General features: G+C 44.3%; 1 protein-coding gene across 1 annotated transcript in view; it reads left to right on the forward strand.

Moving 5' to 3' along the window:
- Positions 1-18617, forward strand: part of EEPD1 (endonuclease/exonuclease/phosphatase family domain containing 1) — a 62792-nt gene extending 44175 nt beyond the window's left edge. The window contains exons 3-7 of the mRNA XM_066628194.1: positions 5396-5506; positions 7605-7739; positions 10094-10226; positions 16174-16368; positions 18146-18617. Of these exons, the coding sequence (XP_066484291.1) occupies positions 5396-5506; positions 7605-7739; positions 10094-10226; positions 16174-16368; positions 18146-18345 (774 nt within the window). The 3' untranslated portion in view covers positions 18346-18617. The remainder of the gene's footprint in view (positions 1-5395; positions 5507-7604; positions 7740-10093; positions 10227-16173; positions 16369-18145) is intronic.
- The last annotated feature ends 650 nt before the right edge of the window (positions 18618-19267 follow it).

Raw genomic sequence — 19267 nt, forward strand, 5'->3', positions numbered from 1 at the left:
GTCACAGTAGATCAAGAGAACCACCAGCTGAAAACACTTGGGAACCACTGCCTTACAGGTAGAGGTGTTTTGAAACTGTGTTTTTTTTTTTTCACTCTGAAGTAAGCCCATTGTGTTCAGTAAGACAGGCTGTAATCCTATCTTACTCACTGGAAACAAACACCTTTACTTACAGGATGTTGTATAGATTATTACAATAATGCTTTGAACACTTCAAATGTACTATATAAACACAGAATAATGTTCTTTTGCTTATTTTGTATAGTTTCTTTATCTTAGAATTTATATCTTCATATACAGTATGTATATAAAGTATTTGACTACCTGAGAGCACTATATAAATGTAAATCTGCCCACCATCTGAGCTCCTGAATTGAGCAGGCCAGAATTTCTCACGTAGCTGAGGATGCTCTGAAAGGTTTGCAGGCAATGTGTCTTAAATGTCACGAACCAGCCTTTCTGATGCAAACTGAATGCCACAGTAAGATGGCAGCTCAAATGAGGAGCTGAATCCCAGTTTGATGGGAAGAGAAAAATTGACATTTTTGAAGTTTCCACATAATTCAGAAATAAATTATTCTTGCATTAAAAGAACTAAAATAGAATGAATGCCAAAATGTTAGTTTTCCAGAAGCAATTCTTAGTGCTGCTTCCAGTCTAGGTCTGCCTTCTTATAGGCTGGTTTTGTGCCCATCTTTTATGGGGAGAGAATGAACTGTGAAGAACTGAATAGGCACTTCTCAGTATTCTCCCTGCATACAGGGCAAGAAAGAAATGTGTGGAGAGACAGGAACTGAGGGAGGAATCTAAGCACACATCCAACATATTTCTTCCTTTATATCTCTCAGAGAAGACAGCTGGTTTTATCGAACCATTGTAAGTACGTTACTTAGGAGTCCACATGTAAGTTGTCCTGTCTCCATCCCTGGCAAAATGAAGGACTGTTTCTGTCTTCCAGAACAGAGATGACTGAGAAAAGCACTCTGTGTCTCTGCCTAGGCAGAGATAGAAGTGCATGTACCACTTAATTAAACCCTCCATGGGTATGAGTTGGTGGCTGTGACTGTGAGCCAGGAAATCCTTTATTCAAGTCTTGCCTTGGCCATCAGTGTGGCTTTGGACAAGCTACCATTCTGCAGTTTCATTGGCATGTAGGGATAACACTGATCTTGCTTACAGAGTTGTAAGGTTTACTCGAAAAATGTATGTTTGGTGCCTTGATTCCTTAAACTGCTATATAGTGACATTAACAGCACTACGGTCACTATTATTAATCTTATTATTTATTATTAGGGCAAACTGTTTAATAAAATAAGCACTAGCTAAGCAGTTTAGGGTTTTGTCTGGAGCATGCGTAAGATATCACTAGTAAATCACACACAGGGATTTCTGTTAGATGTGCCTCCACAAAAGCACACACGTGTGCAATGCATGGGAAAGAGCAGAGTAATTTTATTTAAGTTTAAACTGCTTGGAATTCATTTTTATATAATCTTTTGACCAGCTTGTTTTGACTTTGAATTTGGAGCATACAAGAATGTAGATTTTTTTCACAGGAAGGAAGCGGTCTTTTTTGACCATTCTTACTACCTCCCTCCCATAATATTAGTATTTATACATTTATTCTCAAAATATTGGCTCACAGTATGTTTCCACATTTTTGCCTCTTGATTTTGGACCTTTCCTTTTTAATTGATTTTGAGAATAGTCCAACTTAACACTGCCTCAAAAATGCTATCTCTTGAAATTGTTTCATAGCCATTTGGCACTAGCTCTAGAACCATTGCTCTGTTTCCAGTCTGTGAGAGAGAAATAGTTTTCCCACAGGAAACAAATTCCTATAAGTACATATTTTAGCAGAATAATCCTTTGTCCTGTGTATAATTGGAAAGTTAGGTTTTGTTTTTTTTAATGAATGTTAAAACTTGCAGCACATTATGAAACTTCCAAGCTTACAAATACTGTTCAGCTTCTGTATAATTCACTTAACTTGCCTATATTGTCAAGCCAAGATTCATTGTCTAGGCACCAAGGCAAAACTAACTGAATTAGTACACATTGTCTTTGGTTTGTGCAATTTGCTGGCTTATCAAAGTTGAAATGAATCGAAATTAATTAAACCCTATTGACCCGAGGACATTGCATAATGGTGTCTGTTCCCATAAATCTTGCTCTTTAATTAAATGCTTGAACCCAAGACTTGTGCCAGTAAGAACAGGTCATACTGACTTGTTGCTGGAGCACAAAATCATGAACAATGGTGTTGTAATGAGAGTGTTATTGAGCGCAGAGGGCAAGTAGCCATCTCTATGCTTTTGTGTCACTAGGTAGTGAAATATCTTCCTTTTCTGTTTTTTTGTGGCTGGTGGCTGATAGCCACACCTGACCTGCAGAGGTAAGAATTGGAGAAAGACAATTGGGCAGCTGAAATGTGGAGACAAAAATCTAAATTCCCAGCTGACTGAGAATAACAACTGGTAGGGGTTTAATTTCCAAGGGCAACATGCTGTTTGCTTTTGGGGAGCCAGTCCATCTTGAAAGGCTAGTAGTGTCCTCTGTCTGCATCCTTTCTTGCTCTTTTTGCTCTCTTAAACCAGAGACCATGTGGTTTGAAGCTGGCACCTAGCCTAGACAGCTAGCAGGCAGCCCAATCCTACCTAACTCCCCACATGGTGATGCAGCGGTACCAGTGTGGTATCTGCTGAATCCCGGGGGGGAGGGGGGTTAGCCTCTGGAGGCCTCCTTGGTGGTGGTGGGGTAAGTCCCTGCTGACCCCATTAGGCCAACTTGGGCATGTGCCAGCAATATGTCTGGCACAAGTTTGTGTGGACCTGTGAAAGGGAATTGGGCTCAGGAAGGCGGTTATGATTCAGCAGGTGCCCCTGCCGCAAGCCCACCGCCTTCCTGGACCCAATCTACCCTCCTCCCATCCCTATTTCCTCCTGTTCCACCTCCCCCGTGCCTTCCTCCAACCCCTGTGCACTTTACCTGCAGTGGGGGGGCATAACCTTGGTCTGTCGCTGTGCAAATCCAGCCACTTGCAGCTTGTGACAGCAGCTAGGCATGTCATGTTTGCAATAACTGGAAAATGTGTTACACCACTGGAATGCTTGTTCCAGCGGCATAACTGGGAGATGGGATTTGGTTGTGAGACTTTGTGTGCTCTGGCCTCCAGATCCCCATCAGGGAACACAGTTTGTGCATTATCAGTCCCAAGATTGGCAGGTAGTGTGAAGCCCCTGGATTTTCCAAATCTGGAATAAGTACTAGGAGTCTGGCCGTTTGCCTTTACCTGGCCAGTGGAGGAGTATCTTCTGCCTGCTGCACTGCAGCCTTTAGCCCTCAAGAAACGTGGGTTGAAGAACATGGACTTGCGTTGTTATTATTAATACTGCTATTAGTAGTAGTAATAATATTTATGGATTTAGTTATGGATCCTGGTGACTCTAGGTAGGCCCTGAGAAGATGAATGCTATGTGTGATTTTTTCCCCCCTGAAATGGGTTTTGAAAACAAGGTTCTTCTTCTGTTTGGAAATTGCTGTCTGTCCAAGCCAGCAGCTGGTCAGCAACACTGTCATTTCTCTTTGATACTCTTCAATCAGCAAGGATGTTTTCTTTTAGAGGGACTGGAAAGTAATCTTTTGTTCTATCCCCTTTATTTGAGCAAATCAATCTCTTTGTAAGGGAAAGAAAAGCCCACCCTGTTGTTCATTCCAAGATCTTTGGCACAGGAGATTGCAGGTGTTCTACTTAGTAGTGATAGATTGCTTTTTAAAAAAACATTAGCCCTGTCAAATACTTCTCAGTTTGTATTCTGGCTTGCTGTTCCAGGCACCTGTGCCGTAAAGATAAGTGCATTTCTTATTACAGCGTACAATGGAGCTACCCTATCTCAAATGTGTTTCTTTTGTTCGCTGTACTATATACTATATATAAGATATATATATAAGAGGGATGCTTCTGGGCCAAGTTGATGCTGGGTATCGCTCCAAGGCTGGCTCCACCATAAAAATGCAGATCCCAGGAGCTCCAGAATACGCAATGATACAAGTGCTAAAATATGTCTCTGTGTTATCTCTCCAAGGAGATTTTGGAACCTGGGCTACTCTTTTGAAAGTGGAAAGAGTACATAGAATCATAGGATAGGAGGGGTGAAAAATCTGAGCCTCCCTGGATCTAGGATGTTTGTTCTTTTTTGTTATGTCACACCATAAACCAACATGACGGTGCTGTCAGAATAATAGTTATGTGAATGCAAATTGATAAGCTTGTTCCAATATAAGCCTGCTCATGGGCATCAAGCTTAAGAAAATGATGGTATGGATACCCTGCCAGGAAGGCAGGCGGAAGGTCAGCTCTGTATAGTACATCACTAGCTGATCCTGGAGGACTTGCACTTGTAGGTTGTATCCCAAGGATGTTAGTCAGGAGGGCAACACACAAGTGCAATCCTATGTGTGTTTACTCAAAAGTAAGTTCCAATGAGTTCAGTGTAACTTACTCCCTTGTAAGGGTGTATGGAGTTGCAACTGGGCAACCCAGTTCTATCCAGGATCTTCCATTGGCGTAAGTCCTGGAACGATGGCACAAAATCAGCGTAAGTTCTGAAACAATGGCACAAAAGTTGCTCCATCATTCTGAAGGCTACGGCCACCAGGGCAAACATCTGGAGGCTGCGTGTGGGCAACAGTGGCCTGCTGAACCTCCTCCATCCCACGCTGCTACTGATAAGTCAGTGGGGGGAGCATAACAGGAAAGGGTCATGGGCAGTTCGGGGCAGGGTGTGGGCCAAGCTGAGGGCAGGAGGGGCTGATCTTGGCGGCAGTGACAGATACTAAGATCCTATCCCCCTTTTCCTGGACTGACACACTACCTGACTCTCCTTGGACTTATGCCAGCTAAATCACCGGCATAGGTCCAAGGAGACTCGTTGGAGGCCAGGAGGCTTACATTGAGGTAAGTAAAAAAGTTGTTTACTTTCCTCTCCTGGGCCATCTGACCCCCACCATCACACCCTCTCTGTGGTACACTCTCTGTCAGCTGTGCTGCATGCTATAGGCTATGTGGATTGGGCTGTCAGTCCCATTGAAATTAATGAGACTTAACATAGCAATGGCTAAGTTGTCTCCATAGAATTCAGTGGTGCTAGGTCAGGACTCACTTTCTTAGTATACAGCCCTGAGAATTCCATTCTAAAACGATTCTGATCAACAGCTTGGCAGTCCTCCGTTGCTGAGAAGTTCTATAAAAGAAGCAGCCAACCAAATCTGCTTCAGAAACTCAGAATACCATTACCATTTACCAATGGTAAAACAACCATCACAAAAAACTTTCAGGATCAGAATGTGCCAGTGTAATATTTGTGTGCTTTTCCTCTTTTTGGTCCTTTTGCAGTTTTGTATGGAATTAAACCAGCCGACTCTGCCCAACATCCGCAAGTGGAAGGGCCCTCGAGGATGCTGGAAGGGGATTGTTTCGGAGAAGCCTCCAGGCCAGCCACAGAAGGTATACTTGTCCAAACAACTTGACCTTTTGCAAAGTGTTTGTTTTCCTTTTTGTCCAGCCAAGGACGCGGTCACACTAGCTGGAATTACAGCCTTTTGCACTGTTTCATTAAGGGCCGCTGTTCTCTGCTGCTTGGAGCCGACATCTCAGAACTGACTTTCCCCTAGACTTTGTTATTGATTTTGGAATATTTTTCCCCCCTCCCTCCCAACTGCAGCAGGTTTTAGACCAGGAAGATGAAGCATTTCACTGAAATGCTTTTTTTTCCTATACAAAGTGCCTATGTGTGTAATATTTTCCTCTAGGATATTTATTTATGCGTTTTGAAACTATCAAGCCAATGGCTTGAGAGGGTGCATGTATTGATTGCCTGAAAATTCTGATTAAAACATTTCCCAAGGGTAAAGAGATACTCAGTAGCAATGTAAATCTATGGTATGCATGTGGAATTTCTTTGAGAAAAACTTATTTCCGAAGAACGATGAAGGTGCAACCTCATTGCAATTATATGCACTGTCACACAAATTTGGTTTTGCACAGATGCAAAGTATTTTATGGATGATACATTTAGTTCTTGCTTTGTCCCACACCTGTCTCAGCATAAGCCTTCTTGGTGACAATCCAGTCACATAATAGATTGAGGGCCCAATCCTGTGCAGTGCACACCAGCTCACCACCGGCTTGCACTGTTGCAAATGTGTCATAAGGCATGTTTGCAGCCGTCAGAGCCCGTGGAGCTTCGGTTCTAACCCAGCGTTGGCCGGTGCCAGTGGAGCACTGGAGCTCTGCCACTTGGCAGTCACACGGACTGCCAGACAGCAGAGAGGTAGATGGGGGGTGTGGGGGGGGGGTGAGGAGAAGGCCCTGCCAGGGGAGGGAGCGGGCCGGAGGAGAGGTGGGACTGGTGGAGCTTAGCTCCACTGGATCCTGAGCTTCTGTGTTGGGCTGCCCGCCCAACATGGAAGCTCTAAATTCTACGCTGACCCTTGGGGGTCAGCCCCACTGTGTGGCTACTTGCCTAATCCGGGCGAAGGGGATGAAAGTCCCCTTCTCCTGAGAAGGTAGCTGCCTGGGGCATGTTAGATGCAGTGGCAGCCATTTTCGGCGCTGCTGCAGCCCCACATATTGGGCAGCTCAGGATTGGGTTGTTAATCCATAAAAATTATTGCTGCTGTGCCCAATCTTGTCTGATCTCAGAAGCTAAGCAGGGTCAGGCCTGGTTAGTACTTGGATGGAAGACCGCCTGGGAATACCGGGTGCTGTAGGCTTATACCATAGTCTTTCGAAACTGAAGGTTGCCAACCATTTTATGAACAAGGTACCAAGATGAATAAACAAAGTGAATTTCTAGACTAACGGACTAAAATCTAACAACACTTTGGAATTTCATAGTTATCACATCCATGTTATTGCAAGGAATGTTAGATAATAAAGAATTTTATTGCATAACTTTTTTGTAAGTAAAGGGGAGAAAAATGTGAGAAGGACCGGTCTTCTCACTCTTTGGAAAATGCCATGTGCACAGATAGCATAGTAATATTTTATATTGTTATAATAATATAATTATTTTTATTATATAATTATAATAATTATATACATTGAGTACCATTGATTGTCTAACAATAATATAGAACTTGCCACTAAAATTGGTATCTTTAGTTAATTCTTTATTAACTAATCCCCCTTACTTACAAAAAAAGTTTTGCAATAAAATTCTTTATTGGGAGGTAGGTGAGCCAATATAACACCTGTTTTTAAAAAGTAATCCAAGGAAGTGGGATATGATGGTATTACAAGCATTGCAGATGCAAAGGATTTTGGGGGATTTGTGTCCCCAATTAATTATAAGTGTCACTGATACAGCTGAAAGCACCACCAATCTCTGAGAGCATTTTTACGCACACCACAGAACCTGACCAGGTTCAAAATCCAGCCCTGGAATAGAGTCCCTGAGCCAGAGCTGAAGACAGCAAAACTTTGAATTCTGCTCTGTTTTGGCAGCCCCCAATTAAAGTGGGAGGCACAGCCTGAGTGAATTGCATCTGAATTGCAAACTGTCTTTTCTTACTTGCTTTTCCCTTTTGTCTCCCTGCTTCAGAGTGTGGAGTATTCTGGCTTCTTGTGGGATACCACTGCAGCTATTGAGTTGAAGGACACTGCTCTCCATGAGAATGCACACACCAATGGCAATGGGAGGCAGGCATATCCTCACCCTTATGTTGCGCACTTCAAGGTAATGGTGCTCTAGAGAGGCTTCCTTTTCCTGAGCTGAGAACTCAGGAAACTGTTTTGAGATTTACAGACACAAATGTTGTTTAATGAGAGTTCCATCTTCAGTGTTTTAATGCCCAAATAAAATAGCTATATCTCCTGGGTATATTCCATTATCAGATGTGCCCTGATAACACTTGATAGGAAAAGGTTTATCATCAAATAAATGGATCAAAGGTCTATGAGTGGCTGTTAATCAGAGAGCCACTTTCTCTTTACCCAGGCCAGATGATCATCTTGGTAGCAGCATATGAGTGTATAAGAGCTAGACAGAAACAGTATGGGTGCAGTATGGGTCCCTTTGGGTGCATTGCAGATTGCTGATATTTGTCTTAAGTGAACAAATTTGACCTGTTCACGAACATTTCCTAATGAGAACATGGGCTGGTTTGTCCAAACCCCTGACCATAATGAAAAGTGGAATGGTCTGCCAGGAGAGGGAGCTGGATGTGTATGTGCATAACACTTATGGCATGTGTGTGGGGCCGGGCTGGACAAACTCCTCTCTCTCACATACGTACTTGAAGCATTTAAATTATAGTTGAGAGGGTGGTTTGGTCAAGTTGTACTCCCCCCCCCCCCCCACAATTGTGAATGAAATGCCAGGGAGAGTAGAATGCACACTGTCACATTCCTAATCACAGGTGGGTAGGACCCATTTAGATGCACTATCTGAAGTGACTCCCAGTGTTTTCATGCATGATTTTTTGTTACTGCTTTTGAAAAGCACTTGGATTTTAAATCAGGGGGAAATTTATAAATGTGTTATACATACGTTATGTTATCCTAATAACAATCCTCAGAGGCACATGAGAGAGAGAGAGAGAGAGAGAGAGAGAGCAGTAGTGGCGGACCTCCCTAGCCCCGTGCCTAGGTTTGCAATGGTGCCCCCTGTGGGCTGTCACCGCCCCCCATGTGAAAATCCACCCCCCCTCACCTGAGGCTCATGGAGCCTCGTGCAGCCCAGGGCTATGTCAGGGAAGCCTCTCTGAAGTTCCCCAGTGCTATAAACTGTGCATCTGGAAAACAGAAAGCACAGTTTCAGACCCCGTCGGGAGCCTCAGAGAGGCTTCTGCGGGGTCCTAGAAGCTTGTGCCTGGGGCACTTGCCCCATCGGGCCTAATGGTGGGTCCACAACTGAGAGAGAGAGTGAGTGAGAGAGAGAGAGAGCGCCCAAGACCACCGAGTAAGCTTTGTAGCTGGAGAAATTTGAAGCCGAGTTTCCCCTATCCAAGTCCAGTATTACTAATTGCACCATTGGCTCTGCTTAATTCTCCTAAAGTTAAAATCTATAAATCTAACGTTCTAAGTTGGTTATTACTCATCTTCAGTAAAAAATTGTCATGTCAATAAAAAAACATTCCTTTAATGTCTCAACTGGCATTACAGGCACTCCGTAACCGCCTCAATTTTGCAATTTCGACTATGTGTAAAATCTCTGATGTCTCTTGTTGGAAGGAGCCAGAGGAGCCACCTGCACCTGCCACTTGCTGCTCTGTAAACAAAGCAGAAATGTGTAGCGTGCTGGGATTACTACCAATATGCTCAACCGTTCCTCTTTCCTTCAAGCAGCCTGTATGGAGGAAGGGAGCTTGCAGGATCCTCAGAGCACAGCAATCTGGCCCTTGGCCTTTTTACCTTGCTCTCTCTTCCACTGGGAAGGCAGGGGGCCTGATCACTGTGCTCTGAGGATTGTGTAGCAGCATTTTGTCATATTCTTAAAGGCAGGAGGGCCATATTTTCTTCTACAAAGGGGAAGAAAGCAAAAGCATTTGCCTGAGCAATTGAATCAACCTTCTCCATCAGCACTTCTTCCCCACTGCCGCCTCTTACTGCCTTTAAAGATGATTTATCAGGATCAGGTGCCATCCTGCTGGGGCAGGGAACAGAATACATGTCCTACTTTGTTTTCAGAACAAGAGGTCCTCGTTGCCTCTATTCTGGTTTCACCCACCTACTCACTTTCTCTTCCCAAGCCCTTTCACAGAGCTGCACACCTGCAGAAAGAGCTCTGACTTACATGCAAATCAGCTTGCGTAAAGTTGTCTGGAACTGAAACCTTATGTAAGTCAGGCAGTGCTTGTATATGTTATAGGACTGAGACGAATCCTGAAGATATCATGATTTCTGTGACATACTTGGGGAGGAAAGTTCAGGATAAATCTCTATTATAGGGACATGTTGCAATGGGAGGAGCAGGGCGGAGGTTTCAAGTTGTCCTATAACTGTGATTCACTTTATGGACAGTCCTATGGAAACCTTGTGCGCTTTTCAGCTGCTAATCCTTTCTTTGTTACGTTGCTTGCACCTGTCTAGGTTGGAATGCATGATCTAACACTGGTTAATCTTCATCTGGCCCCTTTGCCCTCAGTGGGAGAAAATGCTGTGAAGAACCACGATAGCCACAAATTAGCAGCTTTTGCACAGACTCTGCAGGAAACACTGAAAGGTGAGAGCATTTTTTTCCGAAGCATCAGGCTGCCTAGTTAAAAATGAATGAACACTAGCATCTGAGTTTACATCTGCTTATTTTTAAAACCAACATCAATTCTCAACGGTATTATACACTAAATTATACGCTATTATACGGTATTATACGCTAAATGGCTTTAAGTTGGAAAGTGCATACGTAATGTGACATTCAGCATAGTCAGAAGACACACATCAAGGAGGGCGCCAGGTTCTCAAGTAGTGTCTCCCTGGCTCTCTGGCGGGCACGAGCGCACAGTTTGCATGGGCGCACACTCTCCCTCTCAGGGGCTTGTCTGCTCCGTTCTCAGTGCCACTAGGATGCTGCAAGGGAAACAGCAAACAGTCAACCCTTTTAAACTTACTGGTAGAGATAGGAGAAAATGGTTTTTTTTTGGTGGATTTTGATGTTTTCCAAAGTTAGAAGTGCAGAAAGCAGTATTATGTGTCTTTCATCGTGATGCATGCTATATGGCCATTTATGCCAACAGAACTGTGTCCTGCTGTTGTAATGGGCTGCATAGCCCTAGTCAGTTGCATATATATTGCATATGAGGAAAAAAGTAGTAATACTAAAGGGGAAAAAAGCAAGCATGCTTTCATTATTTTTAGATCATTCCTCTTTTAAGCCACTGTTTATAAGAGTTTCCCCTTACCTCCAGCTGAGCCACTTTGGGCCCCTATCTTGTGCTGGATACAGTGCAGGCCTGTTCCAGCACAAGATAGGATTGCGCTGCAAATCAGTTAATTAACTATCAATTCAGTGAGTATCAGGAAAGGGCAGGATGAAGACATTGGAAGGGGGGGCGCTGCTGTAGATACTACCCAGATGTATCTGGATAGTATAGTCTGATCACCTGATGCTTATTCTAAAAACAAAATACATCTTGCTGAAGTTTGTTATAAGTACTATAGAAGAGCTGTAGATTCCTGGAATTGGTCCGGTTTTAGATGGGCAAGTCTGCCCGCACGTTAGCTAGATCCTTGGATCAATTGCTAATCTCTGCCTCTTGTTCTGGCACTTAGGGGGTTAGATTCAGATAGATTCCTTTGAAGCCACTGTGATATCAGCATAGTTAATATTGTTACCAGGCCTCTATTGGGGGGTGGGGGGGCAGAATGCACTTGCCTGCCCTTTGTTTACTGTTTAACAAAGGCTAAAAATGTTGCATGCTATAAATGTTGCATGACTGTGCTCAATTTTTCAAGGTCAATGACTTAAAAGATTCTGAATCAACACCCCTCTCCAGTTTCGGGAGAGGCGTGTGGAGAGGACACCTAGCAAACATACAACCCATTGTTTTTTGTTTGAGTTTCAGTGTTACTGTTTTGCTGACTCTGGATCACCCTGCTATAAATCACAGCTTGCTTCACAGACTTGACTTAGACTTATCAGTTCTTTCAAAAGAGCAAACTTCCTGGGGTGGTGTCCCACCCACCAGCCCACTTTTTGAAAATGGATGTTTTAAAGTTAGTTCTGGAATGATTTTCCCTTTCTCCATTAGACAAGTATTGATTTTTCCCAGTTCAAATGGAGTTGAAAATAGCATTGTCTTTCTGCTTAAATGGAAGCACTCTCAACTATGTTCTGTGACACTCGCAGCTGTAGCCTAAGCAGATTTACTCTGAAGTATGTCCCACAGCTTCAGTAAGACTTACTCCTTAGTAAGCCTGTATAGAATTATAGTATAAAGGGACATTTCCTATCAGTACTAGGGTATTTATGTCCTGGTCAAATGTGTCCCGGTCATTAGCATCCCTGGACATTTGCATATGGGTTTTTTTTGTGTCACTGTTATTTGTATTCCAATATAACTGGGCAACAAACCCCATGTTATATATGCTAAGCCTCTTAGCCTAGCCCTAACCCCACTTTTCCATTTTAAAAATAAAGAAGTACATTGAGTTGGCATCCTTCAGTCTCGGAAGACTATGGTATCGCACTCTGAATAGTGTTCTGGAACAGAGTGTCCTCTCTAGTGCGTGAAGCCTGGGTAAAGTAGATATGGAGAATAGACTGTTACCCACGCAGCAAATCCCCCTTCTCCACGTCGCTGAAATGGTCCAATGGAAAGGCAGAAGCCAATACAGTTGGTTCCAGCGGCGTCGCAGGAGTTGCCAGAACATGACTGTGTTCAGCCATGAACTGCCTCAGGTGCTCTGGCTCCAGTTTTTGCTTCGAGGTTGACTCCTGAAGCCTTTTCCATAACTGGATGTAACCACAAGGCAGTGGAGGTTTGGAAGTACATCTAATATAAATATACATATATTGGGACACAAATGCCCAGAACACAAAAAGAAGAGACACAAATATCCAATACCAGGGTGCAATTGTCCAGGAGGCAATGGTCTTATCACTTTCTCTGCAAGGTCATAGTAGTTTTCCTATCTTGCCCATAAACTTATTTGACTTTCTTTGGCCTCCTCGCTCAGCATGCCTAGGGTTTCAGGTCTAGTGGCTCTGTAACTGAGGCCAGCATGGTTGTTTGCCACTTTCACAGTAACCCCGAATCATTTTGGCTACTGTGTACATCTTCCATCCATCTCATTGAAGCAAAGCACATGGGGATACAATACACTGCAATGCATACCCTAATTTGATATACCGATGGTAGGGTTATCACATAGGCTACACTGGCTCTTATTGTGAACCAGTCCAGTTCCATCTTCTCCACATTGCATCAGGAGCCAATCGGATACCATGGAGCTCAGCTTAAGCAGTGCCCTGAAAAGAGAAGCCACACGTCCATCCTGTATTTGAAGCCCTGATTCCTGCTAGTCCTGGTAGTACAGTGTTGCCCAACTTGTTCTGGGCCTTAGACTGGGACCCTAATCACTCTTTCAGGAGAGCTGAGTTCCAGGGGCTCAGCACTGCATAAGCTTCACAGTCCTGAGAGGCAGAGTTCTTGTTTTTGCACACATGTGGATGATGGGACAAAATGGGTACCTTGAGCCTTCATATTGCTTGATTCCTTCCATGTAGGCTGCCTGACCAGTATTGGTCAAGCAGTTGTCCTTTCAGTGGTGCAGTTGGGTAGAGTTGGGAAGACCAACCTGATACAGTGGGTGCCAGTGGGCTGTAGGAACTAGACATGCAGCCGGGTGCATATCCCTCGCCTGTCCAAATTGCTGTGGCAGTGTTAGTTCTCATCCTTGTGATGCTTACAGGACTCATGTTGCTTGATTCCCTAATGTTAACAACATCAGATTCCTGATCCCTGCCTTGGAAGGAACTTGTGGGTTTCATGTTTGTACTGTTCGTTTCATTTAACAGCCTTGTTGCATTTATAGAGATCACCTCACATCTTACAAAGTCTTACTGAGTCTCTTAAAATCAAAACCACACAGCCTAAACTCTGTCTTTGGAGTTTTCAAACAGCTCACACCAAACAAAGCCCCTCTTCCCTGCCCCTATCCTTTTGTTTACTGTTCACCTGATGCTGACTTCTGCAGAACTCAAAAGCTTACTCTTTGGTACATTAGGTTGGTTCTCCACAAAGCATCTCCTGATTTTTTTTTTTTTTACTTCTAAATAGTTTGGGTCTTTGATCAGTGTTGAAATTGGAAGATATTTGCAGCTGCCTCATGAGACCCTCTCTTTCTGCAGAGAGGTTTCCAAGTAATCCTGGATAAAAGGTGGTGAGGCTTTGCTGTTGAATACGAGCTCCCTCTGCTGGTTGAATGTTTGCATAAGCTATATAGTGACTCCAGTCTTATGAGTCAACCATGGCTATTTTTAAAACATTTCCTTCTCACACTGTGATAAATATCAGCTAAAACAGGTGATTTGTAGTCTGTAGGATGTGGCCACCTGCTTTTGCATGACATCAACATTTCTGCCGAGGGAGTCCATTTCTGTTCTCACTTTTAACAACCTGAAATGGCATGAATTCTTTGCGAGTTCATTGTGGCCTTCACGCAGTTTTGAGGCTCTGGTCTTCATCAGTGCATCAGCATTATTTAAATTATCATTTTGTTATCTGGTAGCTTGTAACATGGGTGTGCAGAGGACAGATAAAGAAACTTGGCCAAAAAAGGGTGTCAGTGATAAATAATGCCCCCCAAAAAGAGTCAGATTACATATGAAAAATTCAAGCAGACTGTTGCAACTGGAAAGATGGGAGTTATACAGAGGAATTCATGAAAAGATGGTCTCTTGTAATCTAAGGGAAATTGACGTAAAATGATCTTTCAAGGATATTTAACTGTATAAAGATTAAGAACATTTATAAAACAATGTTATTTTTTTCCAGCACTACTAGAAAGCCCCTGCCCTTATGACCCTGAAGGATCCCCACCATCACCTAAACCCAGAGCCAATCTTTGGAAGGGGAAAGAGGCAATGCAAAATTGTACTGCCCTTCCTCTGTTGCCAGATTGGGGGAGGTGAAGCCTACAAAACACACTGTGCCTTTGTGGTGAGAATGGATGATGCATTGCCTCTCCCTTCTGTACCAAGTTTGAGAGGGAGGTGGCAATGCAGATCCAACCCAGAATTTCAACTAAAGAACTGCAGCTGAATGTCTGACTATTTATATGGAATCAGTGTGCAAAATTCAGCCTTGGTTGCTTATCCTACTATACTGACCCTTCCTCCTCCTAGCTCTTAGAATGTTTCTGAAAGTTGTGGCATCACAACAATTCAGCTCCAATGGCTCTCAAGTGATGGGCAGTGGAAAGCCAAGTTTTCCCCGAATTTATTATTTGCTTGTCCACTTACCTTCTCCCCAATTTTGTAGTCCAAAAGAGCAGCTTGGTATTTTTATATTAACATATATGAGCTGTTTTCTGCTATTCCGTTTGTATCTCAGTCTCCCCTTGCACGGCTTTATTCTTCCATGATCATTCACATAGCTTGGATCCCGTCAACTTTTTGAATTTATTTCAGGAAATCAAAGTGAAGAAGAAGCATAAATCACAAACAACACGGTATTAAGCTGTGGAACAGTTAATAACCTAAAGCTGCAGTTCTGTACACATTTTCTTGGGAGTAAGTCCTATTGTTTTTAATGAGACTTACTTCTGAGTAGATATGCATCAGATTCTGCTGCCAGGAAAATGTCACAGGAAGAGACTAAGGCCCAGATCCTAAGCAGCTTTCCAGCACTGGCATAGCTGTGCCAGTGAGACATATGTGGCATCCTGCAGTTGGGTGGCACTCACGGAGGCCTCCTCAAAGTAAGGGGGTGTTTGTTCCCTTACCTCGGAGCTGCATTGCCCTTATGTCAGTGCTGGAAAGTGGGTAGGATTGTGCCCTAAGGCTACAATACACACTTGCCTGGGAGTAAGCTCCATTGAACACCCAGGGACTGACTTCCCTGCAGACATGCATAGGATTGTGCTGTTAAACCAAGTCCATAGTTATTTAAAAGGCATAGTGGAGGGTTAAAAGGTTTAAAAGGTTAAGTGGAGGGACCATTTGCTGCATTGTCAGTAGCACTTTTGACCTTTTATTGATGTAGTCTGTGTAACTAGTGTGCCTGGTACCAGGTGTCTCTACCTGGCAACTAATAAAGTTTTATAATGAAGCCAAGAGGTCACCACCTCCAGGAACCTTACGAGGTAAAATAGACAAGGCGATGGGAAGTGGGGTCAGGTTGGATAAAGGTGAGCAAATGCTGGATTACAGTTGGGAATGAGATTTAAGGGGTTATGTGAAAAACCTTCTGAACAAGCTGTAATTTTGAGGCGGGATTCAAGGGCAAGATGGTGGCACCCATGTTCCTGTTCACAGAAGGGGGACATGGGGACAGCAAGGAAGAACAGCCAGACATTTTGGAGAGCCAAGCCCTTTGTGCAACCATAGATGGTAGAATTGGAAGCGAGGTCATGGGGAGGAATAGAACCTCCTTTCCTTACATACTCTGCAATCAGTCACTTAACCTTCCATTTTTAATGTTTACCTTTTTTTTTGTTCCTCAATGTAGGAGAAAAAGATGTGATCATTTTAGGAGACTTCAGTCAAGCCCCGGATAGTAGCGACTATGACCTGTTGAAGAAGGAAAAGTTTCACCATCTGGTCCCTGCCAATACATTCACAAACATCAGCACAAAGAACCCTCAGGGGTCAAAGTCACTGGATAACATCTGGCTCAGTCGCAGCCTGAAAAAAGTTTTCACTGGTAAGATTTTGTTTCATTCTGGAGGAGGTGGGTGTTTGGGGTCAGTATGTCATCAAGCATCGCTTGTGTAGCTTGTGGTTAATGAGAACTGCCAACTCGGTAGCCAGGAAAGAAAAGAAAATAATTCCCCTTGCAACTTGGCTGTTGCTTATTAAGTAAATTTACGGCAGCCAAGACACAGTGGACACACTGCAGGGACCTTCATCTGATTACGTTTGCCAGGGCATATTTTCCCCATCTCCCTGAGCAGTTGGAGAGATATATTTCTCCAACACACTTGTATGTGTACTTTTTCCAATATTTCCTTTACCACCATGAGAGCTAGAAACGTACAATCCTAATAGGGCTGCCTGTACTGCAGTAAAGCAGTGCTGTTATGGCCACGGGGCTTTATCCTACGGGGTATCCTATGGGGACAAAGAGGCAGCCAAAGGTGTTGAGCCCCAGTCTGCCCAATGGGGCTACTCAGATCTGAACCAATTCTCATGCTGGTGCAGAAATGAGTAGCCCTGTTTTGGGCTTTCAGGCTCAAGATGGGGTTAGGATGCAGTGGAGACTTCGAGCCCAATCCTGAGCTTGGAAAGCCTGAGCAGTACAGGCGGAAAACCTGTGATAGCCCAGCACTGGCCGGCACTGGGCTAGTGCTGGGTGGGTGCCTGTCCTCTGCTGCTCGGTGGTCTCACGGTCTGCTGAGCTGCAGCACAGTAAGTGAGGGCGGGGAGGGGGCGGGGAGGAGGCATTCTGGGGAGGGGGAGGCGTGGGGAGGGCAGAGAGAGGGCGGGAGGGAGGTGTGCCGGGGGAGGGAGTGGGGAGGCAGGAGGCAGGTCCGGTAGAGCTCAGCTCCACTGGATCCTGTCTGCTTGTGTAGGGTTTGTGTAGGGCTCGGCACCCTACACGAATGCCTTTATTTTACCACCGACTAAGTGAGTAGCCCCATTGCAGGGCTGCTTCTCTTACCCAGGGAGAAGTCCCCTTCTCCCGAGGCACTGCCTGCGGCAGGCTGAGGCATGCAGGATGCGGCGGCAGCTGTTCTCCACGCCGCTGCAGTCGCACACCCCGGGCAGCTCAGATTTGGGCTGCCCCTCCACTGCCCCTGCCCCCTTCCCAGGCCTGAACCAACCTCCTCCCCACCTTTCCCCTGCCAAAAAACACTCCCTCTCCACCCCCATTGCACCCTCCCCCTGCCTTCTTGTTGCCTGGCAGTGTACTTATCCTGGTCAGTGGGTGCAGCTCCAGTGTTAGCAGAAGCCCCTCCACCAACCACACTGGCCTCCATGTGGCTGCAGTGTGCTTTATGTCACTTCTGTGACCACATGCATTCCTGTACCGCAGCAGGAGCCAGCATAGGATTGGGCTTGCATTTCTAATGAAGTCTAGAAATATTCTCGTCCAGGAAAGGTTTTAAGCTGCCCAGGATGAGACAACGATGTAGTCACAAGTGTATTTCTTTAATGTTGTACTTGATTATTTGTATCATTCTCTTCATTTGAAGCCTCAGAAAGTTTACACAGGTCTTCCCAGCGGTGATTTGATTTAACCCAGATAAGGAATTAATTTCCCACTTTTGAAATTTTATTTTTTTAAAATTTTCCAGGTGCTGAGTTATGTAATTTTCCATTTAATTTCAGTAGTATTGCAGTATCAGGTGATCCCAGATCAGCTACTCCCTTGTTAAAATTGAACAGCCAAATGGTTTCTTGCATTATTGGTGTTCTCTGCCCCCCCACTGCCAAATGTTTATGCTCCTCTTTGTTCTTTGCATTGTCTGTTTACACAGGTCATTGGGCAGTTGTGAGAGAAGGCCTTACCAACCCCTGGATACCTGATAACTGGTCGTGGGGTGGAGTAGCATCAAGCCATTGCCCGGTGTTGGCTGAATTTTACACAGAAAGGGATTGGAACAAAAAGGATATGACTAAAAATGGCAATGGGGTTCTGGTGGAACGCAGTGACTCCAACTTGAAACATGAGCGATGATGAACACAAATGCAAGTTCTCAGTTTCTTCTGGTGGAAGGGATAGTCCAAGGTCCCTTTGCTGAAGACCTGACTGTGAACCAGAACTGCCTTTTTTCTCATGTAAAAAGAATCAGCTTCTGCTTTTAACATCCCCCTTCCCTGCCTCTGTGTCCCTTGGTGGATCTTTTACAGTATCCCATTGCCAGAAATGATTTGTGTCTTTTTATGGAGATACAAGGGACACTTTCGTGCTTGGATAGCTGCAAATAAAATGCACTTTTTAATACAGTACTTTCATGATCTCCCTCTCTGATTTTTTTTTTTTTTGCCAAGTTCCACAATAAATAAAAGGAGGATTTTTGGGGGGAGGCGGGAGGAGATAAAAGGACAAGCCTGGTCACTGAGGGGAGACCTACATGTTCGGGAGAACTTCTCCACATTCAGCATTTGTCTCTGCAGATAAGTGTGGAACACAGGGAAGTCCAGCAACATGGCCAGGGAGTGTGTTGGCATGGGGGTGGCTAGCTGGTGCACTCCTGTTTGGCTCCCCCTCACGCATTGGTCCTCCATGGAGGTCTATCATTTGCAGAGGGCTCTAAGACTATGTTATGGTATCGCAGCTGTCCTGCTTTTCTTGTATATCTTTCCTGGAAAGATGACCAATACATCTTTGAAGCATAAGTACGTTTTAAAGATATATATGCACTTCTAATGTTATCGATCTAACACAAACGCATCACAGGTCCGTAAGGTGCTTCTGTTAAAATTGTAATGAGTGAAGGTGGACTCCAGAGTTCCCATTTTGACCAAGCGACCTGGGAGCCAACACATAGCAGAGCATACCTTTCTAAAAACCACATTTAGTGATACTTTGCTGATGACCAGCCAAAATGATACCAAGTCCTCAGCAAGCTTTGTGTGAGCTCCAAGATTTGGTAGCA

Source organism: Tiliqua scincoides, chromosome 5 (assembly GCF_035046505.1).
Source record: "Tiliqua scincoides isolate rTilSci1 chromosome 5, rTilSci1.hap2, whole genome shotgun sequence".
In the NCBI taxonomy this organism is placed as follows: domain Eukaryota; kingdom Metazoa; phylum Chordata; class Lepidosauria; order Squamata; family Scincidae; genus Tiliqua; species Tiliqua scincoides.